Here is a 22,140-nt window from a genome sequence, read left to right as displayed (position 1 = left end):
AGGACTCATCTACATATGTGTCGCTAGTTGTATATATTGACATCACAAGAATAGCATACCGAGAGGGTGTGCACTTAAAGAAGACGACATACAGAAGGTATTGATTCAATCTACTAATTAAATACACTACACTGATCTCCTTTGATTGTTTCCATGTTGAAAGTGGCTTTGCACTGAAAAATCTGTAGATATGGTGGAGTGACACTATCTTGACCAGCCCCTGAGCATATCCATCTAGACTCGGATCAACAAATTGAACATAACATAACAAACGTATTCGAATATATCAGGCAAATATACAAAATTATATTTGAGCGGTGATTGGCGTTTTATCACTGCAACATTCAACCTATTAAATACAATCACGTTAACATCCACACTCAAAACAAGGTAGCCAAGAGCAAGCACCAGTATCTAGGACTTGCCACTACATATTCATATTACCCATCAACTTACCACTCAGATTATTTTGGTCACTCTGTTCATATACTCTTTTCCATATGTAGACTAAGAGGGGTTGTAAGGAGGTATTGGCTAAGTAGTTGGGCGCGTGCTCATACATTACTGCCTCGTACTGCCACTACCTTAGCAACATTTCATAACCCTGCCACATATGCCTCCCTAGGGGTCTAACATATTCTGATCAGATGTTCTTTTTTATGTAAGCGGTCGTATTGTTTCTGCCAAGAGCCAGTGCTTCTTCAGGTTGTAACACTGCGTAATAGGAGCGTTCAAACAAAGATACTTTTTTCTTACAAGTTTAGTAGAACTAGAAGATGTTTTCTTTTATCCCTCCTTCACTTAAAACACATCATATCTTTTTCTTCATTATTGAGAGAAACTTGATTAAATTTTCTCTCATATGTCAACGTCAATATCACCCGCTGCAAAACCGACCACGCGTGCACTGACTAGTATTGTGAAGCCGAAGACACAGAAATGATGTATTATAATGAATAGTTGCTTAATCGTCCTATATCACTCTTCGAAGCCGGAAGTCAACTGATGCATTAAATTATTGGGATATCCTCCGATTGTCACTTCTATTGTATTGCTCGTTTACTCGTGTCTAGGGTAGCACATTTACTCGGGACTCTTTCCGAATCACAAACATACAGTTAACATATTATAAGAAATAGATATGATGCGATGGATTTCGTCAAGTTTCTTATTCATGTTTTAGCAAGTTGGCACTTCTACTCTGTCACTAAACAAGTGTTGCACAGTAAGAGTTCACTTGGGCATTAAGGTGTTGGTTAGAGCAGTTTTGAATCACACCACCAAGACTAGAACTTTTCAACTAGATAGTATCTACAAAGCTTAACTACAAGCCAACTGGTAAAAGAGTAGATATATTGTCATGAGAGGCCTTATCATTTCGCTTGGAACTAACCTTGCAAATGGATCTATCTGTCTGTGCAACTCCGCGGCTTACACGGGTGGGCCACTACTGTATCATTCTATTTCCATTACTCAGCGCGGGGAACGGGGAACGTACGGATTGTGGCGATGACCGGGTACACGATAAGATTGGATAACGTAACATATAGCTAACATGCACCTCATGGTTGCGTCCCTTGAACACATGATAGGCTTTTATCATTAAACAAAAGTCCTGACAGACTGAGAACGATAACTTACTCAGCTTATCTATTTATTTATTGCGCAACCTGAAACCTTTTCTTATGATCGCATTGCGGTTGCGACAATTTGAAATGATGGCTGTATAGCAAGCCAAAATCAATATCTCTGTCCTTCACCTCGTTCGTCTGATCACCATCCTGCTTCGCAAATATGTCGTCTCGCATTTTAAGCTCAAGAGCTTCGGCCTTAGCCCCGGCCTTTGGAAGAAAGGCTTCTTTGCGTCCGCATAACTTTACCTCAAGAACCGTTGCAACCGTAGCAGCAGCCGTTGCGCCTCAAGAAAGACCCCGCGAATCTCCATCTTCAACACCAGAAATTGACCTTCTGCAATCTCAACGCCGGCGTATCCGAGACCCGAAACCTTTCTCCGATTTTCTCACCGATAATTTCAACCGACAGCATGACTATCTGCGCATTTCAGTCTCGGAGCGATGCAACCTGCGATGCGTATACTGCATGCCCGAAGAAGGAGTGCCTTTGTCGCCAGATCGAGAACTCTTGACAACGCCCGAGATTGTCCTCTTGTCTTCCGTTTTTGTGTCACAGGGCGTCTCAAAGATTAGGTTGACTGGAGGAGAACCGACTGTGCGCCGAGATATCCTTCCTCTGATGCGCCAGATTGGAGGGCTACGACAACATGGACTCAAAGAGCTTTGCATCACAACCAACGGTATCTCATTGCACCGGAAGCTCGACAGTATGGTCGAGAGTGGATTGACAGGTGTAAACCTGAGTCTTGATACCCTGGATCCATGGCAGTTCCAGATCATGACAAGAAGGAAGGGCTACGATGCAGTACAAAAAAGTATTGATCGAATTCTTGAGATGAATAGGCTCGGTGCTGGCATCAAGCTCAAGATCAACTGCGTAGTCATGAGGGGTGTCAACGAAAGAGAAGTGCTTCCCTTTGTGGACCTGACGCAAGAAAGGGACATCGAAGTGCGTTTTATCGAGTACATGCCATTCGACGGCAACAAATGGAGCAAAAACAAAATGTTTAGCTACCAAGAAATGCTGGACCTCATCAGAACAAAGTATCCCACCCTCCAAAAGGTGCAAGATCACAAGAACGACACAAGTAAGACATGGCATATTCCAGGCTTTGCCGGAAGGATAGGGTTCATCACGAGCATGACACACAACTTTTGCGGAAGCTGTAATCGTCTCCGAATTACAGGGGATGGAAACCTCAAGGTGTGCCTGTTTGGCAACGCCGAGGTGTCTCTACGGGACATCCTACGTAAATCAAACAGCGGCGAACCTGTCGACGAGCAAGCTTTCGAAGCGATGAAGCAGATTGAGATGGCTCGACGGAGGGATCTCCTGACGTCTGATCGAACTCCTCTCGGACTGGCACCTAACGAGATGGAACTACTAGAAGTTATCGGTGCAGCCGTCAAAAGGAAGAAGGCGAAGCATGCTGGAATTGGAGAGCTGGAACACATGAAGAACAGGCCCATGATCTTGATAGGTGGGTGATGGCGCTTCTTTATCTATCCCCTCGGCTTCCCGCACAAACGCATTAAGTTGTAGTATATACTTGGATGAGACATTATTTGGGAGATAGATAGTTCGCGGGGCAACTATCAATCATGACTATGGGGCGGCGTTGAGAGGGGTTGTTGGCTTTTTGGTTTACTTCATATGAAGCTTGGATACCTTCCCATAACGAGTTGAATGTAATGCATACTGAATTGGTTTTTTTGTTGTAGATTCCACTAGCCAGTCTCCATCATCTCACAACATGCCTCCCCGAGTACAGTCTCTTCTCCGCAACGGCCACTTCTTCACTCGTGGCCCGTCGTCATTTTCGCAGCAGAGGCTCTTCTCACAGACCCGTCATGCCAGAAGTCAAGATGGCAGCGACAAGGCAAAGCTGACCCACGTTTCGTCATCTGGAGAGGCACGAATGGTTTCCATATCAGAAAAGACGGTGACATCACGCATCGCTAAAGCTGCGTGCACTGTCCGGTTCTCCAACGGTACGGCAATCGGTCTCATCAGGGATAATCAGATGAAGAAGGGCGATGTTCTGGGGGTTGCGCGGATCGCGGGCATCATGGCATCGAAGCGGACGCCAGACTTGATCCCACTATGCCATCCGATAGCGCTCTCCAAGGCGACGGTTGATCTCGACGTCAGGGGTGACGACAGAGTTGAGATCGCTGCTACGGTCACGTGCGATGGGAAGACGGGTGTGGAGATGGAGGCGCTGACAGCGGCGTCTACAGCGGCACTGACAGTCTACGATATGTGCAAGGCAGTGGATAAAGGCATGGTCATTGAGGGGTTGCGGGTTGTTCTCAAGGATGGCGGTAAGAGTGGAAGATGGGAGATGGAGTGAGCAAAGCACAGCACAACACAGCAATCAACCAACCACATAGCATGGACCAATGCAGTTGCTGTACGGCTCCGTGCATATATGTATAGATATCATTTTACGGTGAAGATGAGAGAGTCCTACAGTGAATACTAGACACGATGGAGGACGTGTCACCTATCATAATCTCAAAGAGAGACTTGACCTATGCAACATACAGACTTGGTATTGCCTCGAAATGCAGGGTCTGCAGTAGGGCTCTCCCCGATCAAAGCTCACGATAACTTTCAAGAGGTTGGGCCTGCAATGTGTTCCTAATACGACTAGGGATGTTCTCGCACGAGAGAAGAAGGCAACTCCGTACGGTTACAGGAACTAGACTAGACCTGAGATCGTCTTCCCCATCACCAGGTGGGGATGGACAGTTGATGGTCAACCAATACTACCTACTAAGACTAGGTACATACATAGTACTAGCCTTCACGCACGAAGCTCGTTTAATCACCTCTCATCTGCGAGTGATATGCACAATTAGAAAAAGAAAAAAAAAAAAGAGGAACGAGGATGCATCTGCAGAAATCGTGAGATCAATTAAATGAGAACCGCGCAAGCCACCACTTTAGACAGGAAAAAGCAAATACGCTGCAACGGATCCGCTCGAAACATCAATACCCCGGCAGTTCGAGGCTAAATGTCTGATTTCCCTTTACAAGAACATGGGGCAGAAATAAGAGTGTGCCAAGGCTCGGAGTTAACTACATAGAAAGAGGTATTTTGCGCAAAATGTTGCATATCTTGAGACAGTTAGAAACAGAGGCACAGGCAAAGGCGCTGGTCATGCGAAATCGAAACTGAGGGGGAGAAAAGGCGGTGGAGATGATGTACAAGCCAGTTTCTACATTGTTTTGTTTTGTGCATCTCGTTGCAGTTGATCTGATCAACGGGAAAAGAACGATTGGTTAAGACAGCAACCATCTCAAGCTTGTGCATATGTACCTACCTATGTGTGTGTGTGAACAACAGGCCTCAGGCACTTGCAAAGCCTGTTCTCGTTGGGCTGTTTTTAAGTTCATCTGTCAAAAACATAGCGAGGGTGTAAAGGCACAGCCAATTGTAGCCGAGTGATAAGAATGCCGAGGAGCCGCAACTTGAAGGTCGACTTCCGATACAAGTAAAGCGCAACACCCACTCCGAAGTCTTGGCATCTCGGCCTCTTACATATTCGAGAGAAGAGTGAGACATGGGTAGATGGGGCTGGGGATTTGACTATTGACGAGAACGGACCTGCGGGCTCATTACATACTAACTGTACGTACCTACCTGCATACAATACCACTTTGCAAGCATCGCTTGCTATTCACTTACCTACTCATTACTTACCTTATTTACCTACGTGGAATTCGAGACTTTTCTAGATTAGATTAAATGGGGGTTTATTACCGGTCCCTTTTACTGTTGAGGCAAAATTGGTCAAAGCTGAGCACTTACTGAAGTGAAGCCCCAGTTGACTGGCTGACCCAGTTAGTTGATCCCGACTTTGGACCCTGATCGTGGTCAACCACATACTGCAACTGTAATGCCAATCGTGTAAGCTAAGAGGCTGAAGCATAACAATTAAAGGGTCCTGATAATGGGGCGGATAGTATTTACGTACTTAGTCATATTTCCCTCAATGTCTGTGCTCATGGGTCAAGTGTATGCAAGTAGCATCACTCTATTGTATCGAGTTAACTCGTTCATTTGGACACCAGCCTCATCCAGCCACTAAAAGGAGTAGGTACACGCAGTCTTCATCTAAACGCTAGGCGTCTCCTTGTAACTCAAGAATAGCTTACCTAGTTTCTAAGGGTCTTTTAGACGAGCGGCGGTGAAGGCGATAGTGCACGGGTGATGGATGGATCTCAGATAGGGACGGATTTGATTCTCCGACCAGTTGATGCGCTATTTCTGCTCACATGATCCTCAAATCCCATCTCCCTTCCTATAACTGATGCAACAATTATCCAGCTTGGCTTGGCCCCTGCTGCGCCGTATGTCGAGAGGTGCGAGATCTAATCACCTGAGCGGACACACCTCCACACTCTCCTTAACTGTAGATCATAATCCTTCCTCGTTCGCTTCTGCGCATCATGTCTCGTCTCAGGGATTCGGCAGACATGGTGTTTGGGCAGCTCAACAATTCAGCGGTCCAAAGACCCCTCTGTGGCCAAAGACGTACGTAATTCCCCTCATCTGGGTTACAGTAAACTTATGAGTTGCATTTCAAGCTCTTCGCTTGGACCACTTGGTTTGGACCCTGAATTTCTGACAAGATTCGATATGCGACATCAAGCAGTTCTGATTGGTTCGCATATGATGGGGTATTCTTTGGGTCTCGAATGCGTTGAACAAAAAGATCAAGCCCTTGTGCTTTTTTTGCCTGAGCTATATCTGATCATACGGAGCCTTCATGTCTCAAGTGTCCTAGAGGGAAACAGTCGGTGACGGACACCTCGGCGGCAATCTCGTGGCAGTTGGCGGGAGATGGCAGATCTAGAAGAGGACCCTGGTCCCACTCCCCACGTTGACGGAAAAGGCTTGTCGGCGACGCCACGAATTGAGGGCTCCAAAATGAAGGAAACGTGGCTGCAACGAGCCTCGGTGGAGCATTAGATTCGGGCTCCACAAAGACTCGGCGGCGCCTAGTGGAAATAACTAAACAGGGGTCGAGTAGCGGAGCGCGCTGCGGCAGAGGCAAACCACTTTTTGGCTGAATTATCCCCGTCAAGATGGAAAAATCCTGCACAGGCCATCTTAGTGGATCTGTCAGGTGGCGGTTGAAGGGATTCCCTTTCATGTCTAGATGGTCTCGAAAGCTTCCAAGATTCGAGAAGGCAACGGCAATAGGCTAGCGGGACATGACGAGGCGCCGAGGTAACTATACTGCCGCCCCTTGCCTATCAATTCAGCTGGAGCTATAGCCTTGTTCAGTTGGTGGTCCAAAGTACAGTATGATGAGCATCAAGTCAAGGAATACTCAAGCAACAGTCGGCGGGAATGCGATGTTGATAGGCGGAATGCTATTCGCTGCAACCAGTTTCTTCCTGCCAGCCCCATGTATGTGCACTTTAGCCATCATCTCCTGGTCACGGCAGGGCAGTCTTCGGAGTAGTTTAATTGACAAACGGATAGGCCCGATGAGTTCCGAATTAGTTACATTACCTCCGAGAAAGCACAGTCTCCGTCCGAGATATTTGGAGGGATGCGGTCAAGGTGAAACGTAAAAGGCTCCCGGACCCGAGACCAGACAGGAAGGTCACGAGACCTTTAAACGGCGAGACCACTTCAGAAGCTGAAGAGAACCAAAGGGAGTTCTAGGCAAGGGGGCCCCCCAATTGTGAACACGCAACAAACAAACCCGGTCCGATGGTGGAATCGGGTGGGGAGCGATTTGAGCTTGTCTCAATACCACTACGTAGTCTAATATTCCTCGGCCAGTTGCCCCGCCCTTGCCCAAATGAAGACCTTTGGCGATCTTTTAAAGTCTCTAAGAACACCATCCAAGTGGAGGAGGAAGCTTTCAGTAACGCATCAGAGTGGGGTTTCTAAGAGCCTACCACGAAGCGAGTAGGCCAACCATATGTCACGTAAAGTGATGGGTGTAGGCGAACTAGTCATGGTGGGACTGAAAAGCTCAAACAGCCAAGGTGTTAAGAAAAAAAAAAAGGTAGAGGGGGGGCGGGATGATGCTGTCGTGAAGTGTTTGTGCGTAAATCATGGTGAAGTAAGTTTATGGGAAATGGCATTGTAGCACCGCTGTTGGCAGACAGGAAAAGGGGTTGAATATCCAATAGTCGATCATTTCCATCATCGTGTTGCTAATGGATGATCATGACGAAAGTGATGCTCGAGGATGAGCCTTTAGAATTACTGTAAATTATCGGATATGTCAATCGAGATGGGTTGATGAAGCCTGAAGCTGAAGCACAGCGTTGTATGCGATCGGATCGGTAGATATGTCAGAAAGGGGATGGGAGACATCGATTCAAGCAGTGCATGCCTACCTAACCAGATGGCCTCAGGGCCTGTACTGTGTCGCTCTGTTCGCTGCGTCAAGACAAGACAATAATATGGCGTCTCGGAAACTGTCAAATCAGATTGCAACGGTTGTCTACGCAGTAACTATAGTAGGTACCGAACGAAGGACGAGCACAGCGAGCACAGACCCCTGCGCGTACAGTTCGCACACAACGTGATGATAATGCATGATGATTTTACTATGAAAAGAAACAAATGTCAATCCATATTTGCGAGACCAAGACAAAGACCGTGCGTTCCAGAGTGTGTGCGTTGTATTGCAGGTTGTGCTGATAGCCGGTGAAGAAGTCGACGATACAGCATCGCAATAGTGAATGGGACGCTGTTTCTACATTTGTCGAACTGCAACTACCCAGGCAGGTGCTGTCGTCCTGCGCCTACCTACGGAGTACCTGGGTTGGGCCTCCACTCTTTCCCCAATGCTCCATAATCGCTGGGTCGAGTTGCTGTTTCCAATTGTATGTAATCTAAGCTTGTTCGGCTACCTATGGGTCCTCAATGTTTTGTACGTAACAGTTGGCTCATTTGTAAACTTGATCGAAACCACCAGCGATACCATGTTGAACGTTATCAAATTAATTAATCAACAACCAGAGGAAAGATCGTAACGGAAAAACAGTAACGAACGGTCGGACTTGCCGTCTTTCCCTTTGTCTTCTCTAGGTACTCCGTCCCGGTCCGGTTCCCAGACGGTGCAGACACTGCGCTACCGGCCTAACACACAATCAGCAACTCATAGCAAAGCAAAGCAAAGCAACCCAAAGGACAGAAGCAGAGGAGCCAAAGCTCCCTGCTGCGAAAACGGGAACCGCAGCTGCCCAATCACACAACATCCTTTGGGATGGCGCTGTTCTTGACCCTTGAACCTTGCAGAGCGCTTTCGCTATCTGGCGGGGACTCGTCGAACTAAAGAGCGCGCTTGTCCAATTGCCGCCCTACGATAGTCAGCCCCGCGGACCGGAGGAGTTGGCCACACCTAGTTGCAGAGTTGTTGGCCTTGCAGGACGTTACTGGACTCGATGGATTCGACACGACTTTCGAAATTGTTGGAATTTCTATGTAGTTGACATGATTCAAACCTCAGCAGAAAGGTCCAGAATGTACTGGTGCAAGGGCCAAACACGTTGCCTGACTCGAACAGCATCTTGATGATCTGGCAGAGCCTCCGTTCCCCAAGTCATAACACATGGGTGGCACCGTAACTACACAGTACATTTGTTCGCACCACACAAGAACCGGCAGCCTCAGCTTCGGCATTCGTTGTTATGGGCTTCACTGTCAGTTGCTCAACCCCTGGCATTTATCACCAACATACACAGCAAGTGGCTTGCATCACAACTGGATACCAGCCAGCATAGTCATCGCTCCAGCGTCGTCTGCAAATACATACGCAGTAAACCACCAACTGCCAGGAGATATACTCCTCAATTGGTCAGGTTATCCACTGGATTGAAGTTGGCCCCAGCGGCTCTAATGTCATCCAACCAGGACGCCCAGATAGGAAATATCCCTCCCGCAATTACGCACAGGTATCGAGCAACCGTTCCGTTTGTCTCTCGAGACCTGTTACCGTATCCGGATGTCTCGACCACCTGAATGAATCGCTAAAATCCTGAATTACATCACGTCGTGACAATCGCGAGACATCATCTGGCGTGGCGCTTTTCGGGCCAGATAAACTCACCTTACGGCGAAGAGTTAACACTGGCAAAGAGGTACTTGAGAGACATCAATTCCTACTGCCCCATTTCGGACTGCTACTGAGACATTAACGACCGAGAGCCGTTAAGACCCTCCAAGCCCAACGAGGGAGGATACGGAGAGAGCAAAACGCGCAACAAGGACAAGCCCATGTCGTTGCAGAAGGACGCTTTGCTCCAAAAGTCAAGCCAAGCAGCAAGCACAAGCCACGCCCACTCCATCAAAAGCTCCACCGCCTCCATCTCCACCTGCAACTGCAAGAGAGGGCACATCCTGGTCTCACGCTAAACTAGAGTGTTAACATCCCAGTCAGTTCTACAGTGGAAGGTACGTACTCATCCGCCCCCGGTCTCCTCCACGCGACGGTGTTGGCCGTGCTATGTTCCCAAGATCTACTCCCTCCTTAAGCCTGTTCGCTTTGGTTTAAACTCTGCCATGGCCCGCCCTTGACTCTCGCTCGTCTAACTTCCCGTTCAACTACAGTTGTAGTATCCCGAATCCAATCATCATCTCACGAATAACTATCCGCCACCTCTACATTTATTTGTCCACCCAGTCCCCGGACTTCTACAACTTAACAGCTCTCTCTGCTTCCATCTCGAACACCCATCCTTTACGGTACAGACCACTGTGAGCCACAAGCTAAGCTCCAGTATACACATCAAGCTACCTTCGAAATTCAGCTTTACAACATACAATATGGCTGCCGACCTCATTATGCCTACTCTCCCGGGTGATCAGCACTCTCGTCATTTCTTTCCTCAGCAGCAGCGCCCTACACATCAACGCAACCACTCCTATCAGATCTCAGTCGGCCCTCAAATCTCTCCCATCAACACCCAGTCCAGCAGCCCCGACTCTGCTTCGTCGAATCCTACTTCTCCCAAATCGCATCATGCACGACAGACTCGCCCCATGTATATGCCTGCAGCACTGCGCCCCAACTTGTTCCCTTCAAAGACTAGCAAGATGCCTATTGATGATGGTGCATCCACCTCTAGCACAGAGTCTGAGAACACCCTGCGACGTACCAACAGCAGTCTCATGAACATCCCTGGCATGTCTGTCTTTGGCAACAAATTGGCGCGTGTTTCTACTGGTGATAGCTCCCAGAGCAGCATCGACGGCGACTTCGACCCCGATATGTTTCCCGAGGTCAAGTCTCAGCCCACGCGCAAGCACTGGAAGGTACGTAAAGCAAACAAGCGAGTGTTATTATCTTCCTCGTACAACACCTATAGGCGCCTTTGTCTCATGTGTATCCAACGTTCCCGTTTTGTACAACACGAATCCCTTGCCTGTCTCACCTAAAGTCACCCACACGTTGTTCCCGTCTCTTTTCTGTCGCTCACAGTTGGCTAACGTAATACTTCTACAGCCTGATTCCGAATCTACTGTCTGCGACGACCCGACTTGCAAGCGTACTTTCAGCTACTTCACTCGCCGCCATCACTGCCGAAAGTGTGGCCACATCTTTTGCGACTCCCACTCCACCTTTGCTGCTCCTCTTGACCATGATGCAAAGTTCAACCCACGTGCACCTCTTTCCCGAACCTGTCGCCATTGCTGCGAGGAGTTCAAGAGCTGGTACACTCGCAACAGCAGCCGTGCTTCGAGCGCCGCATCTTCTGATGCTCCCAACCCTACCTCTACTCCTATCGCTGCTGGCTTCGGAGATGCCTCTGATTTGCCTCGTGGCCCTGAACTCGCTGCCAGTGTACCCAGAGACTGGAACTGGAGCACTTTCTAAGCGAACATAAGATTGTCAGCTGTCATAACTTCCACCTGGGGGCGGATGACGGCAGCGTGCGGACTGATCCCCCGATCTATCGAGATCGGGTGGGGGTTTCCATGCGCGAAGTCGACATCGTGCCCAGTCACACCAACATACCACCTACTACGTTCGTTACCACCACTACCTGAGTGACACTATGAGATACCCGATCTGCCTGGTTCACGAAGCCATGACAGTATCATACATAATAGACCGACAAATATCACCCGACAAGTGACTCGATTCCTTGTCCAAACCCACCAATCACCCCATTCTTCGACCATCCTCTACTACCATTACCGCCTGTCCCTATTGGCCAGTCGGTTTATCAACTGGACCTCGCACTTCGCATTTGCTTTTTATTTGGTTGCTGTCATTCAAAGCGAGGCGTTCTGGAAAGCAGTGTCAATTTGACTTGCTGCAACTCGACTATTTTTCTGGTAACATTGTCTCGACAACCAGATCATGACAAGGCACATAGAGGATGTCATTTTAGTCAACATCATTTAATGTTTTGCTTATTGGAAGGCGTATTAAGAGCTATCATAGCCTGGCACACACATAGATGGATTAAGGAACTTGCATTGCCATACGTGGCACGGAAAGGAAATTTATGATGTTATGAAATTAGGTAGTCATCTGGCCAACTTGGACTGGCCATGCCTATGGGCTGCCGGACTCTTATGGACCGTTGCTGCTATTAGATTACATACTACGATGTTTTCACCTCAATTCTGAAATTTTCCCCCCCCAAGTGAACAAAGTACCATGTCAGCCATGATGATTAGACTGTGCCAGCTGAGTTGAAGATAACGTTCTTCTTTTGGACCTCAAAGCAGTGCATCGACCAAGATGGATCAATACCGTGCACATGTCCTTGTCCGGATATGTTTACCAATGACTTGAGCTAACAGACTGGCTATTTCAGTGTGTTCTTAAATATACTAAACAGATCACTATATTATACCACAGCATGAGATGGAACTATGTAAAAGGCTCTGCGTATAACCTCGAGTTTATTGGTTTACATGTCTTCTCAAGCGACGTTCAGTTCGACGTCATCATCATTGAGGGAAAAGACACTGAAGCTCGTTTATCAAGCGTTACAATGACAAGTATTTGAAGTTCCTGGCGATGTTACTGTATGCTCGCAGACAATCAGTTGACGGACATTCACTAGCACGGGCCCCAACAACAATATCGATACAGCCTGTCTGTCTTCTTTTTATTCTCTTTCACAAAATATGGTATCGCTGTTGTCTAAATCTCTTACACGGAACTCGATCGAATAAAACCGAGACCCAAAACGCTTTTTGTGTTTCTTTCAAGGCCATCATCACAACAACTCCGCCGTGAAAGTGACGGCTCATGCCTTATGCTCTTGATGCTTGTCTTCATTTTGAATTTACGTTCATTCAACCCCGTATCTCTTAGGCCTTTCGTCGCGACTTGCCGTTAGCCTTCTTTGGCGTAGAGGCCCGCGAAGCCTCGTCAGCCGAAGAACCGTTGGCCGTGTTCGCACCATCATAGATCTCCTTCTCAATGCCCTTGGCAGCATCCCAGCCGGCCTTCTCTGCAAGAGCAATGTTGGTGTTGACATCATGAGACTTCTTGCTGGCAGCGTTACTGCGCTTAACATAGCTTGCGATGAAGAAGCTGACAAACAGGTAGGTCAAAGGAGCAAGGTACAGCACATTAAGCCAAATAGCAAAAGTTTCGCCTGTGGTCATGATGCAGGGCTGAGTAACGTATTGCGTCTCGGCAGTGAAAGCCTCAGAAGTGACAGCCTGAGAAGCAACAGGAGCAGCACCTGGAGCAGCGGCGCCCTCGGCAGCACCCCAGATGAACTTCTTGATCGACTCGACAGCTCCGTCGACAACAGTCTCTTGGCTTGCATCGGGGGCAGCTGTGGTGGCATACGCAGGAGTGGCGAGCTTCTGGATAATAGCGACGGGAATCTTGTAAGAAATAAAAGAGTAGGCAATGGTGTTGCTAGCGCCAATAATGAACTGGGTGATTTGCATCGTGGTGAGGGATCTCTTGATGGGGGTAGGAACTCGGATTGAGAAAGCAGTGAGTGTGTAGTAGAAGTACTGAGAATGAATTAGCTAATCGTCCGTACGAATACTTGAGATTCTTGACTTACCATCAAGGAGTGAATGAAGGAGTTGATGAGAACAAACTGCCAGATGGGAGCCGACATGTAACGCATGCCAGCCCACATGCAGAGCATGGCCCCGGCGTGGTGGTAGGTCTGGAGAGTAGAGCTGAGCTTGCCCTTGGCGAGGATGATGAAAGTGTCAAGAACCTCGTAGAACTTGCTGAGATAGAAGATCCAACCATAGAAAGCCAAACCCTCGTTCCACATGCGACCGCCGACAGTTCCACTAGGAAGGCCATTAACAATAGCGGCATGCTCAGTAGTAGAAACGAACGAACTCGAGGTCTCGTTGTAGTAGACTGAGTTTCCAAGACCGGAAGCACCATGCAGACGACAGAAGCTATCAGCAGTACCAGCAAGACCCTGAGGACCTGTGGGGTTTTGAATGCTTCTTCTCATGCCGCTCAACATGCCCCAGAAAGTCCAAGCAGAGTAGACACAGAGGAAGACGTTGTGGAGAACGACAAATGCGAAGAACGGTCTGGTCTTGCTGATAGCCCATGGCTTCTTGCCGTTGGACTTGTTGTAGATGTTGAGACTCTTGACAGTGACGGCATAGAGGATAGCGATGGTCAAAGGGACCTTGGCGTCGAGAGCAGCAGTGAACCAGTGCTCAGGAATGTTGAAGGGCCGCATGATCGAAGTTGGTACATCGACAGGCGCAATGGGAGCAGGCGCAATGGGAGCAGGCGCATTGGTGGGAGGGAAGCTGAAAAGGCTCGAGTCGGGCAATGAGCCCAGCAGGTTGAAATGCTCAGCCATGACGGCGGTATTAATGACTTGTCCTAAGTTTGGACGAGTAAATGAAAGGAGGAGGAATGGATGTTTAGTTGATCGGTTTGATGAACTTTGCTAATCGTCTGCTGGACAATGATATCGGCCGAATGTGAGTCGGTGCAAGTGACGAAACGAAGCAAGGGTATAATGGAAGAACAATCGAAACCAGAGAACAAACAGAGGTAATAGATAGACCAAGACCAAGAGGCAAGTCACAGAGAATGAGATACCTGGAACTGAGAGAGGCAAGAGGTTCGGATCTAAATATTGGGTAAAGATGCGGGAGATGTTGGCTTTAACTTCCTTTTTTCTCCTCTGTCGAAGTCCGCCCCCGGCTCAAACTGGAGCAGTTCGGAGGTGTCTCAACTTGTAGAGTGAAGCTAATAAGTGGAAAGTACCTTTTGAGGATCAATTCTAGGACCCGGCTGGGGATGGACTATGGACCCATGGAGAAGACCCGTCCCGAGCTTTTGTTCTAGAGGCAGGTATCATCAAAGGCCCTCCTGTTACAGTAACAGTTGGGGAAAGAACATTGGGAAACTGGCACCTGCTTGTCAAGCGTGGTACCCGTTGCCGCCGGAAAGAGAGACTATGCGCTTGTGCTGGCCTATCATTTACATCCTTGACTTGGCATGTGCCTCTAGTTTTAATGTTGCTGCAAGGGTTTTAAAATAAGGGTCTCTTGAATCAATGTTTTCTCTATATTTCAAGTCATCATGAATACTAATTTGTTGTGAGTTTATCTGCTGGTGTTTTTTTTTCTTCGTGTCATGTATATAATTGACAGTAAAAGAAATTCTCCACATGTTTTACTCATTAATTCTTGGCATATTCATGCCATTAAGTGGCCATCATGATTGCGAGCCGCGCCTTTGACCTTGAAGCCTTAAAATGTGCGACACAAAAAATGTCCTGGATATCATGAGTGGATGTGGCAATGTGGGGCCTGAACCGCGGCAGAGCCAGGTACCTACAGTGAGTGTTCTCCGTACGGATAAGGCATAATTATCAATTCATCGTTTTCAGGTGGCTCTTGTTACGAAAAAAGAGCCCCTTTACCCTCATGGCCACCTATTACTGGATTAATTACAACATCTCCTGTAATTGAAAAGTTCCGTCGGTTGTCCTGAACTGCCTATTTCTGATGCTCTACAAGGGTTTCCGTGGATCTGTGGTCGACGTCGACACCAGCTCCGACAGATGGAACTGGGGGCGGTTCTAGACTAAGTTAAAACTGCCAGGGATTAAATCTCTTGTCGGAGCACGGCAGACAGCCCAAATAAGTACTTTCTATTGTTAGATCCTACAATACCTATACTATATCTTTGCTATCTAACACTTTGTATTTAAGCACGCGAGGGGCTTCTCCAAATCTCAAAACAAAGTGCGGCTGTTTGTCTTTTCGAACATGTTTTTTTGTTGGGGATGCGCTAACGCAATGCTCGGCCATGTGGAACCCCGTTAGGTAGACTACATCAAAAGTTTCGGTATCCTATACCATCTTTTTTAGTGAAATCGTGTAAGTCATTGTGTCGTGTGAGCATACAGCGAACTATTGAAGGAGGTAATCGGGCATGAATACAGAAATCATTGCTCCACTGGATAAGAATTGATTTTGAGTATAGACAGTTAACTAGAATCTTTGCTGCAAGATACCTGCTCAGCTTCATCTGCATGTACGTACATATTCATGATACTGGATTCCTATTGATGTCATGAGTGAACCACCTCGCTCGCTTGACGCGAACTCGCTTCAGAGATCCTATCTACCATAAGTCGATTCACTGTCACCCAAACGTATCAAACTACAGGGGCTCAAAGAAAGCAAGAAAATACAATGTGAGAAGAAAATACAATCCCGTTCTCTCCACTGTCATGCCGCGGTAGACCGAAAACCCGAAGCCAAAACCCCAGAATCCTCAACAAATCTACAATATCGCAACCAGGTAGTCAAACTCCCTGTCTTTCGCCTCTTGGCCCGCGCATCTTTACCCTCTTCCCGGCGCCTCCTCCGTTGTTCGACGTCTTCTTCAATGCGTATCCACACCGATTTGTCCTTGTACTTGCCCTTCGTTTCTCGCACTCTGCCCTCATCTCTTTCGTACCTGGTGGGAACTTTGACCTTATCCCGATGCCTGGCCTCCACTCACTTGACCCGGACCTCAAGGTATCAGAAAAACCGGCTGCTGAGAGCATAAGGGGTGGAATTAGTAGGTCAGTTTATGCTACTCAGACTATGTTTCTTGGACTGTTTATTTTTGAACCCTAAGTTTGGGAGGTCAACTTTTCTGTCACCCGTTACCGGGAGCAGATGTCGTCGATAAGCCAACGAGCCGTTCTTTTCCAATTGAGTCAAAAGGAAAGCCGTTGACCGGTTGTCCGTGTCCATACATTCCAGTCGTACCAGCATTGCTCTACAAATATATGCTACTAAATTCTAACATCTAAACAAATGGTATTGCCCTTCCATCCACCCGCTATGACAGAAGCCGGATCATGTCTCGGTCACTGTGGATCTCTTTTCCGTCACTCGGCCGGGTGTGGAGATCTCTCCCTCTGCTCCGTCGGCCTGTCGTGTCTGCTCCTGGGGTAGCATAGCACAAACCACATCAGTCACGTCAGGTACGTCTCACTAGTAAGTAAGCAGATTACCCTTCACGACATCACAACAAGGATAGAAAAGGCTCATTACTTCATGTTAAACGTGTTCAATTCGTATCTGATTGTAGCTAATAACCATCCTGATAATCATGCAATGCCATCATCGCTCGTGTATTCCAAAATTACAATCTTGGCAATCTCCCATGTAGTGTACACTCACACATCAAGAAACAGAGAGTGATCCAGCTTAGAACCACTCACCGCTGAGCCAGCGGTTGAAGAAGTCAGAAGAAGCCTCGGGCTGGTCCATGGGAACCATGTGGCCAGCACCGTAGATCTGCATAAAGGTAAAGTTGCCGCTGGACTTGACCTTGCCGTACTCCTTGCCGGCGTGCTCAAGAGGCTTGAGGTCGGCGTGGCTGAAGTCCTTCTGGCCAGACCACTGAAGCTTATCGGTCCAGGCCTGGTTTCCGAGCCAGTTGCAGATGAAGTCAGCATCACCAGCGTAGATAAGAACGGGGATCTTGTCAAGAACATTGGGGACGAGCTGGTGGTAGGGCTGCATCCAGTCACCAGCAAAGAGGAAGTTTCGGTTAATGTCCATGTTGCAGCTGTCGTAGCTGCTGACCTCGGCACCGAGAGCCTCCTTGACCTCCTCGCGGTTCAGGTAATCGGCGATGTAGCCAAGGCCAGAGTAGCAGAGGTTGGAGCTGTCCTCACACTTGCCTCGAATGTCGTAAACGTTCTGGCCAGTGCGCTGGTAAGGACCCATCATGGCGTTGTTGCAGTAGATGCTGGCAGGAACACAAGACCAGGCACTGCCAGACTCGTAGCAGCCCTTGATCAGAGACTGGCATCGAGGAAGAGCATTGTCCATGGACTGGCACTCGCTGTCGCTCAGCACGGAGGGGTAGCCACCCTCACCACAGGCCATGGGGCGGTAGTAGGCGTACTGAGTGTAGCCGTCGGTAAGACCGTTACCAATGAGAACACTCTTGAGGTTGATGTTGCGGTCATCGTGGGAGAGGATCTCGTTGGCAAAGACGGGGATATAGTGGCCAGCGTAAGACTCTCCAGCAATGTGGAAGTCCTGCTTAGCGTACTCGGGGAACTGGTGGAAGAAGAGGGTGAGAAGAGCGTAGATGTCCTTGCCGGCAGCGACAGTGTTGCTCACGGAGCCACCGCTGTAGGAGTAGCCAACGTTGACGGGCTGGTCGAGGAAGATGACGGAAGCATTGTTGTTCCATGACTCAGGGTTGTTGACGAGCTCAATCTTCTTGTTGATAGAAGCAGGTCCAAGCTCAAGGAAGAGACCGGTCAAGGAAGAGCAACCGGGGCCACCGTTGAGCCAGAGGACGACGGGGTCGTTCTTGGGGTCGTTACGGGACTCGAAGAACCCTTTCGTTTGTTAGCTTAATCCAGATTGACTTTGATAACGGCTGAGCTTACAGTAGAAGAGATGCTTGTCTTCCTCCTCATCATCAAGGTAGCCACTGTACTGCTTGACCTTGTCAACGCCGAGCTTGGAAGGATCGACCTTCTTGGCGCGGAGGTTGTAGTTCTCGAGCTTGCCGCCGACTTCGCGGTGCTTCTCGCCGTTCTTCTCGGTCCACAGAGACTGAACGTCGGCACCCTTAACGACGTGATCCCAGTGAGAGTCGGGTCGACGGTTAACCTTCTTGGGCTCAGGGAGGACCTGCTTCTTGAAAGCCTCGACAGCGTCGGGGGCAAGAAGTGTGACTTCGTCCCAGACGGCCTTGGCCTCTGATGAGATCTCTCCGAAGAATTTCTCAAGGGGCTTGGTCCACGCGTTCACGTCAAGGTCGATGAGAGGCTTAGAGTCGCCGCCACCGAGAATCTGCTGCTCCAGGCCCATGGCCGAAGAAGCAGCGCCCAGCACGAGGGCAGAAGTTGACAAACGCATTGTGTGCTGTTTGTACGAGCTTCAGTGATGCTGATACTGAAGATATTGATAACAAATGGGAAATGTTGAGATGTTATCAACAAGAAGGGTGGTGGATGTTGATGGAAGAGAGAAATAAGTAAACGCGCAAGAGAGGTGAGCGACGTAATTATGGCTGGGAAGCTTCCCCCAGTCCCAGTCCGTCCCCAGTTGTCTGAGACTGCGACCCGGGCCAGAGCCAACCTAGCAACCTGCAGCTGACCACACCCCGCGTAGCGGCTATGCTTCCTAGCGGCAGGGGCGATTCAGGCAGTTGCTAGGGAGCTCTGCTATCAGATCACCATTAAGTTTAGGTGAGTATCTGTTAGTGCAGTGTTGCGTGTCACCCTATGCCAGGTACAGGCCCCGAGCCAAGCTAAGCTAGGAAGGAAGGCGGCGAGCCAGCAACTCAAATATCCACTTGCGAAAACGTGACTCGTTGGCGCTATCTCACCTTGATGAGTCGTCGATAAGAGGCGTTCACGGGTGTTGTTGTCCGCGTTGAGGCTGCCTCGTGATGTCCCATGCTTCATTGATTCAGGGGAACGGTACTGTATATTCAATTGGCTCTATATGAGTGATGTATACTTTTGGTCCTTGAAAGGGTTATTCTCAAGACTGAAAACAACAACCGGGGCATTAATCCGACATTCGCCAGTTGGGTAGTGACGTAGGTGATACAGGGTCTCTTGTTACTGTACGCGTCTGATAATGCACGCACTAAAACACAGTCAGAAACCGATTACGATCTCCTGCTGTTTGCAATTGCTTGATCCGGACTCAGCCTGTGTCTCGGACAAACTTGCCCGGTGCAACCGAGCTATTGTTATGATTTCTGTATCTAGCCGATGTCTAGGTATGGAATATTGCTTCGCTGTCAGGGCGCTTGATCTTGTGATCTTGTTCCTGGCAAAACAAACACAAACAATCAGACAATAATAGCCCTGAGATAAACGGTGAAACACGAGTGAGGCGGTAAGTGGTCATCATAGACCAGGGAGTCAATTCGTTGCATGGTTGAGCGAGTTACCGATGCCGGGGGTTGATTCGTCTTCTTGAACCTTGAAGTCACTGTGCTGTACCTGTAGCGCCTATCTTTGTACCTACCCTGCGACAGCACGATCAACACGGACAACGGGATTCTGTTTGTCTAGAGATTATCTTAGATATTGTAGTTGATCTCATGATGGATTCTATATGTTGTCTTTGCTTATCCTGAACACAGTGTCAGGAATAACCCTGCGCTAGTGTGGCAGAAATTCAGGACTTAAACCTTCAGCAGTAAACTAATAGGTCCACTGGGTGCTTCAAGTCTATCCTCTCCTATATTCATACAGCTAAGTTGCATAGAACCAGATATGTCGAGACAGGGGCATAAACCAGACCGTTGAAAGAAATAATAATAATAAAGGCACCTTGTTGTTCAGCCCTGCATGTAAGTCTTGAATACCCGCTTTACTTTTGGAGTGATGTTGTGAAGGTTACTGCTATTTCCTTTCAAAGATGGATAGTGCATCTCCCTACGATAACTAATTTTTGGAAGACCAGAAGAGTATTCAAATTACATGATGTTCGTTACCGGTGAATATCAGGTGAGGCTACTCCAAAGGTGTATTGCATAGACTCATACGATGTGTTAAAACATGGTTCATTCACATCAGTCAGATCAATCATACATGTGTAATTAATGTCAGGAAAAATGCAGCCTACGATAGAAAAACCTTTAAAAACCAGGATAGACAAATCTAAAAAAGAGTCACCGGCGCATTGCTATTACGAGTAGCTAAGCCATGATCCAACGATATTTGCTATTGGGTATGCGTATGCAACTGAAGTGACTCAAAGCGTCCATATGATGAATGAGTGTTTATGACGAAGGTTCCCATTGCGGGGCACCTATTACGCAGTAAGAAATCCAATCCTGGCTTATGGCGGGGTCAGGAAAAAAGTTCTGGTAAATCAAGCAGGCACTTTAATACTTTATCTACCGCATCTATCTCTTTTCCCCTTCTCAGCAACTTTACGCAGCGTTCTCGTTTCGAAACCTCCCTTTACTTGATATATCTCATATACCGCCCACCATGTCTCGACAGATTCAGCAACCCTCCAATCAGATCAAGCTCACAAACGTCTCCCTTGTGCGACTCAAGAAGGGAAAGAAGCGCTTCGAGCTCGCCTGCTACAAGAACAAGGTCCTTGAATGGCGATCCGGCATCGAGACAGATCTCGACAATGTTCTCCAGATCCCAAACGTCTTCCTCAATGTCTCAAAGGGCCAGACAGCGCCTCGCGAGGACCTCGACAAGTCCTTCGGCAAGGGCAAGTCTACGGACGACATCATCCTCGAGATCCTGAAGAAGGGCGAGATGCAAGTTGGCGAGAAAGAACGAGCCGCGCAGACAGAACGTGTGCATAACGAGGTCGTCAGTATAGTCGCTAGTAAACTGGTCGACCCAAGGACCAAGCGCGTTTATACATCTGGCATGATCGAGAAGGCTCTTGACATGCTCAGCTCCCAGGCTCACAACGCTACACCCGACAAGAGTGCTGCAGGAAGCGCTACAGGAACACCTGCAACTGGAGAGGCCGGAGAGGCCAAGCCCCGACCCCAGCACAACTGGACTGGTGTCAGCACGACCAAGAGCGCAAAAAGTCAGGCTCTTGAAGCCATGAAGGCCCTCATCGCCCATCAGCCCATCCCCGTTGCGAGGGCGCGCATGAGACTCCGCATCGCTTGTACCACCAATGTTCTCAAACAAGCCATTAAAGCACCAAAGGGCGCGAGCAAGGAAGAGGAAGGCGAGCAAAAGGCCATTGGTACCGTCAAGGACAAGATTCTTAGCTACGTTGAGCAAGTGGAAAGTCAGGATGTCGTTGGGTCAGAGTGGGAAGTGGTAGGCTTTGTTGAACCTGGAGCTTTCAAGCCCCTGTCTGACTTTATCGGTAATGAGACCAAGGGGCAGGGACGAGTGGAAGTTTTGGATATGGCTGTGACACACGAGGACTAATCACACAAAGACACAATCGAGTAGCTTAAAAAGAAATCATGATACCCCTCCCTAGAATCATAAGGTATCTTTTCCATCACCTTGGCGAAACACCATTCATTTTTGACCTTTTTCGTGGACTTCGTTTGACCATAA

The 22,140-nt window shown here is 48.3% G+C and overlaps 6 protein-coding genes across 6 annotated transcripts; 4 read left to right on the top strand and 2 right to left on the bottom strand.

Annotated features, from left to right (window-relative positions):
* Positions 1 to 1,582: 1,582 nt before the first annotated feature.
* On the top strand, positions 1,583 to 3,348 carry EDB82DRAFT_504308 (uncharacterized protein). Its single transcript, XM_025726817.2, has one exon. It carries the CDS (start codon positions 1,795 to 1,797, stop codon positions 3,121 to 3,123), a length of 1,329 nt encoding a protein of 442 aa, XP_025581346.2. The 5' UTR covers positions 1,583 to 1,794; the 3' UTR covers positions 3,124 to 3,348.
* A 40-nt stretch (positions 3,349 to 3,388) lies between these two features.
* On the top strand, positions 3,389 to 3,988 carry EDB82DRAFT_526422 (MoaC family protein; the record flags this gene model as incomplete). Its single annotated transcript, XM_065609153.1, has 1 exon — positions 3,389 to 3,988. One exon carries the CDS (start codon positions 3,389 to 3,391, stop codon positions 3,986 to 3,988), a length of 600 nt encoding a protein of 199 aa, XP_065463836.1.
* A 6,453-nt stretch (positions 3,989 to 10,441) lies between these two features.
* EDB82DRAFT_526421 (uncharacterized protein) lies at positions 10,442 to 11,492 on the top strand (the record flags this gene model as incomplete). Its single annotated transcript, XM_025726816.1, has 2 exons — positions 10,442 to 10,930; positions 11,121 to 11,492. The coding sequence occupies 2 exons, from the start codon at positions 10,442 to 10,444 to the stop codon at positions 11,490 to 11,492; spliced, it is 861 nt and encodes a 286-aa protein (XP_025581345.1).
* Positions 11,493 to 12,909: 1,417 nt separating this feature from the next.
* On the bottom strand, positions 12,910 to 14,439 carry EDB82DRAFT_557863 (GNS1/SUR4 family-domain-containing protein; the record flags this gene model as incomplete). Its single annotated transcript, XM_025726815.2, has 2 exons — positions 12,910 to 13,609; positions 13,663 to 14,439. 2 exons carry the CDS (start codon positions 14,437 to 14,439, stop codon positions 12,947 to 12,949), a joined length of 1,440 nt encoding a protein of 479 aa, XP_025581344.1. The 3' UTR covers positions 12,910 to 12,946.
* A 2,690-nt stretch (positions 14,440 to 17,129) lies between these two features.
* On the bottom strand, positions 17,130 to 19,345 carry EDB82DRAFT_218311 (Alpha/Beta hydrolase protein). Its single transcript, XM_025726814.2, has 2 exons — positions 18,505 to 19,345; positions 17,130 to 18,453 (listed from the first exon to the last, which is right to left on the bottom strand). The coding sequence occupies exons 1-2, from the start codon at positions 18,977 to 18,979 to the stop codon at positions 17,303 to 17,305; spliced, it is 1,626 nt and encodes a 541-aa protein (XP_025581343.1). The 5' UTR covers positions 18,980 to 19,345; the 3' UTR covers positions 17,130 to 17,302.
* Positions 19,346 to 20,729: 1,384 nt separating this feature from the next.
* EDB82DRAFT_504294 (SBDS protein C-terminal domain-containing protein) lies at positions 20,730 to 22,082 on the top strand. The gene has a single exon (XM_025726813.2). It carries the CDS (start codon positions 21,079 to 21,081, stop codon positions 22,003 to 22,005), a length of 927 nt encoding a protein of 308 aa, XP_025581342.1. The 5' UTR covers positions 20,730 to 21,078; the 3' UTR covers positions 22,006 to 22,082.
* Positions 22,083 to 22,140: the final 58 nt, after the last annotated feature.

The sequence above is a fragment of the Fusarium venenatum genome (genome assembly GCF_020744135.1).
Source record: "Fusarium venenatum strain MPI-CAGE-CH-0201 chromosome Unknown EDB82scaffold_3, whole genome shotgun sequence".
Taxonomy (NCBI): domain Eukaryota; kingdom Fungi; phylum Ascomycota; class Sordariomycetes; order Hypocreales; family Nectriaceae; genus Fusarium; species Fusarium venenatum.
This window is presented reverse-complemented; position numbering and strand designations above follow the sequence as displayed.

Coding starts and splice junctions, on each gene's coding strand:
- EDB82DRAFT_504308 (XM_025726817.2), top strand. CDS start 1,795: ATGTCGTCTCGCATTTTAAGCTCAAGAGCTTCGGCCTTAGCCCCGGCC.
- EDB82DRAFT_218311 (XM_025726814.2), bottom strand. CDS start 18,979: ATGCGTTTGTCAACTTCTGCCCTCGTGCTGGGCGCTGCTTCTTCGGCC. Junction 18,454..18,504: donor AGACAAGCATCTCTTCTACT/GTAAGCTCAGCC, acceptor AACAAACGAAAG/GGTTCTTCGAGTCCCGTAAC.
- EDB82DRAFT_504294 (XM_025726813.2), top strand. CDS start 21,079: ATGTCTCGACAGATTCAGCAACCCTCCAATCAGATCAAGCTCACAAAC.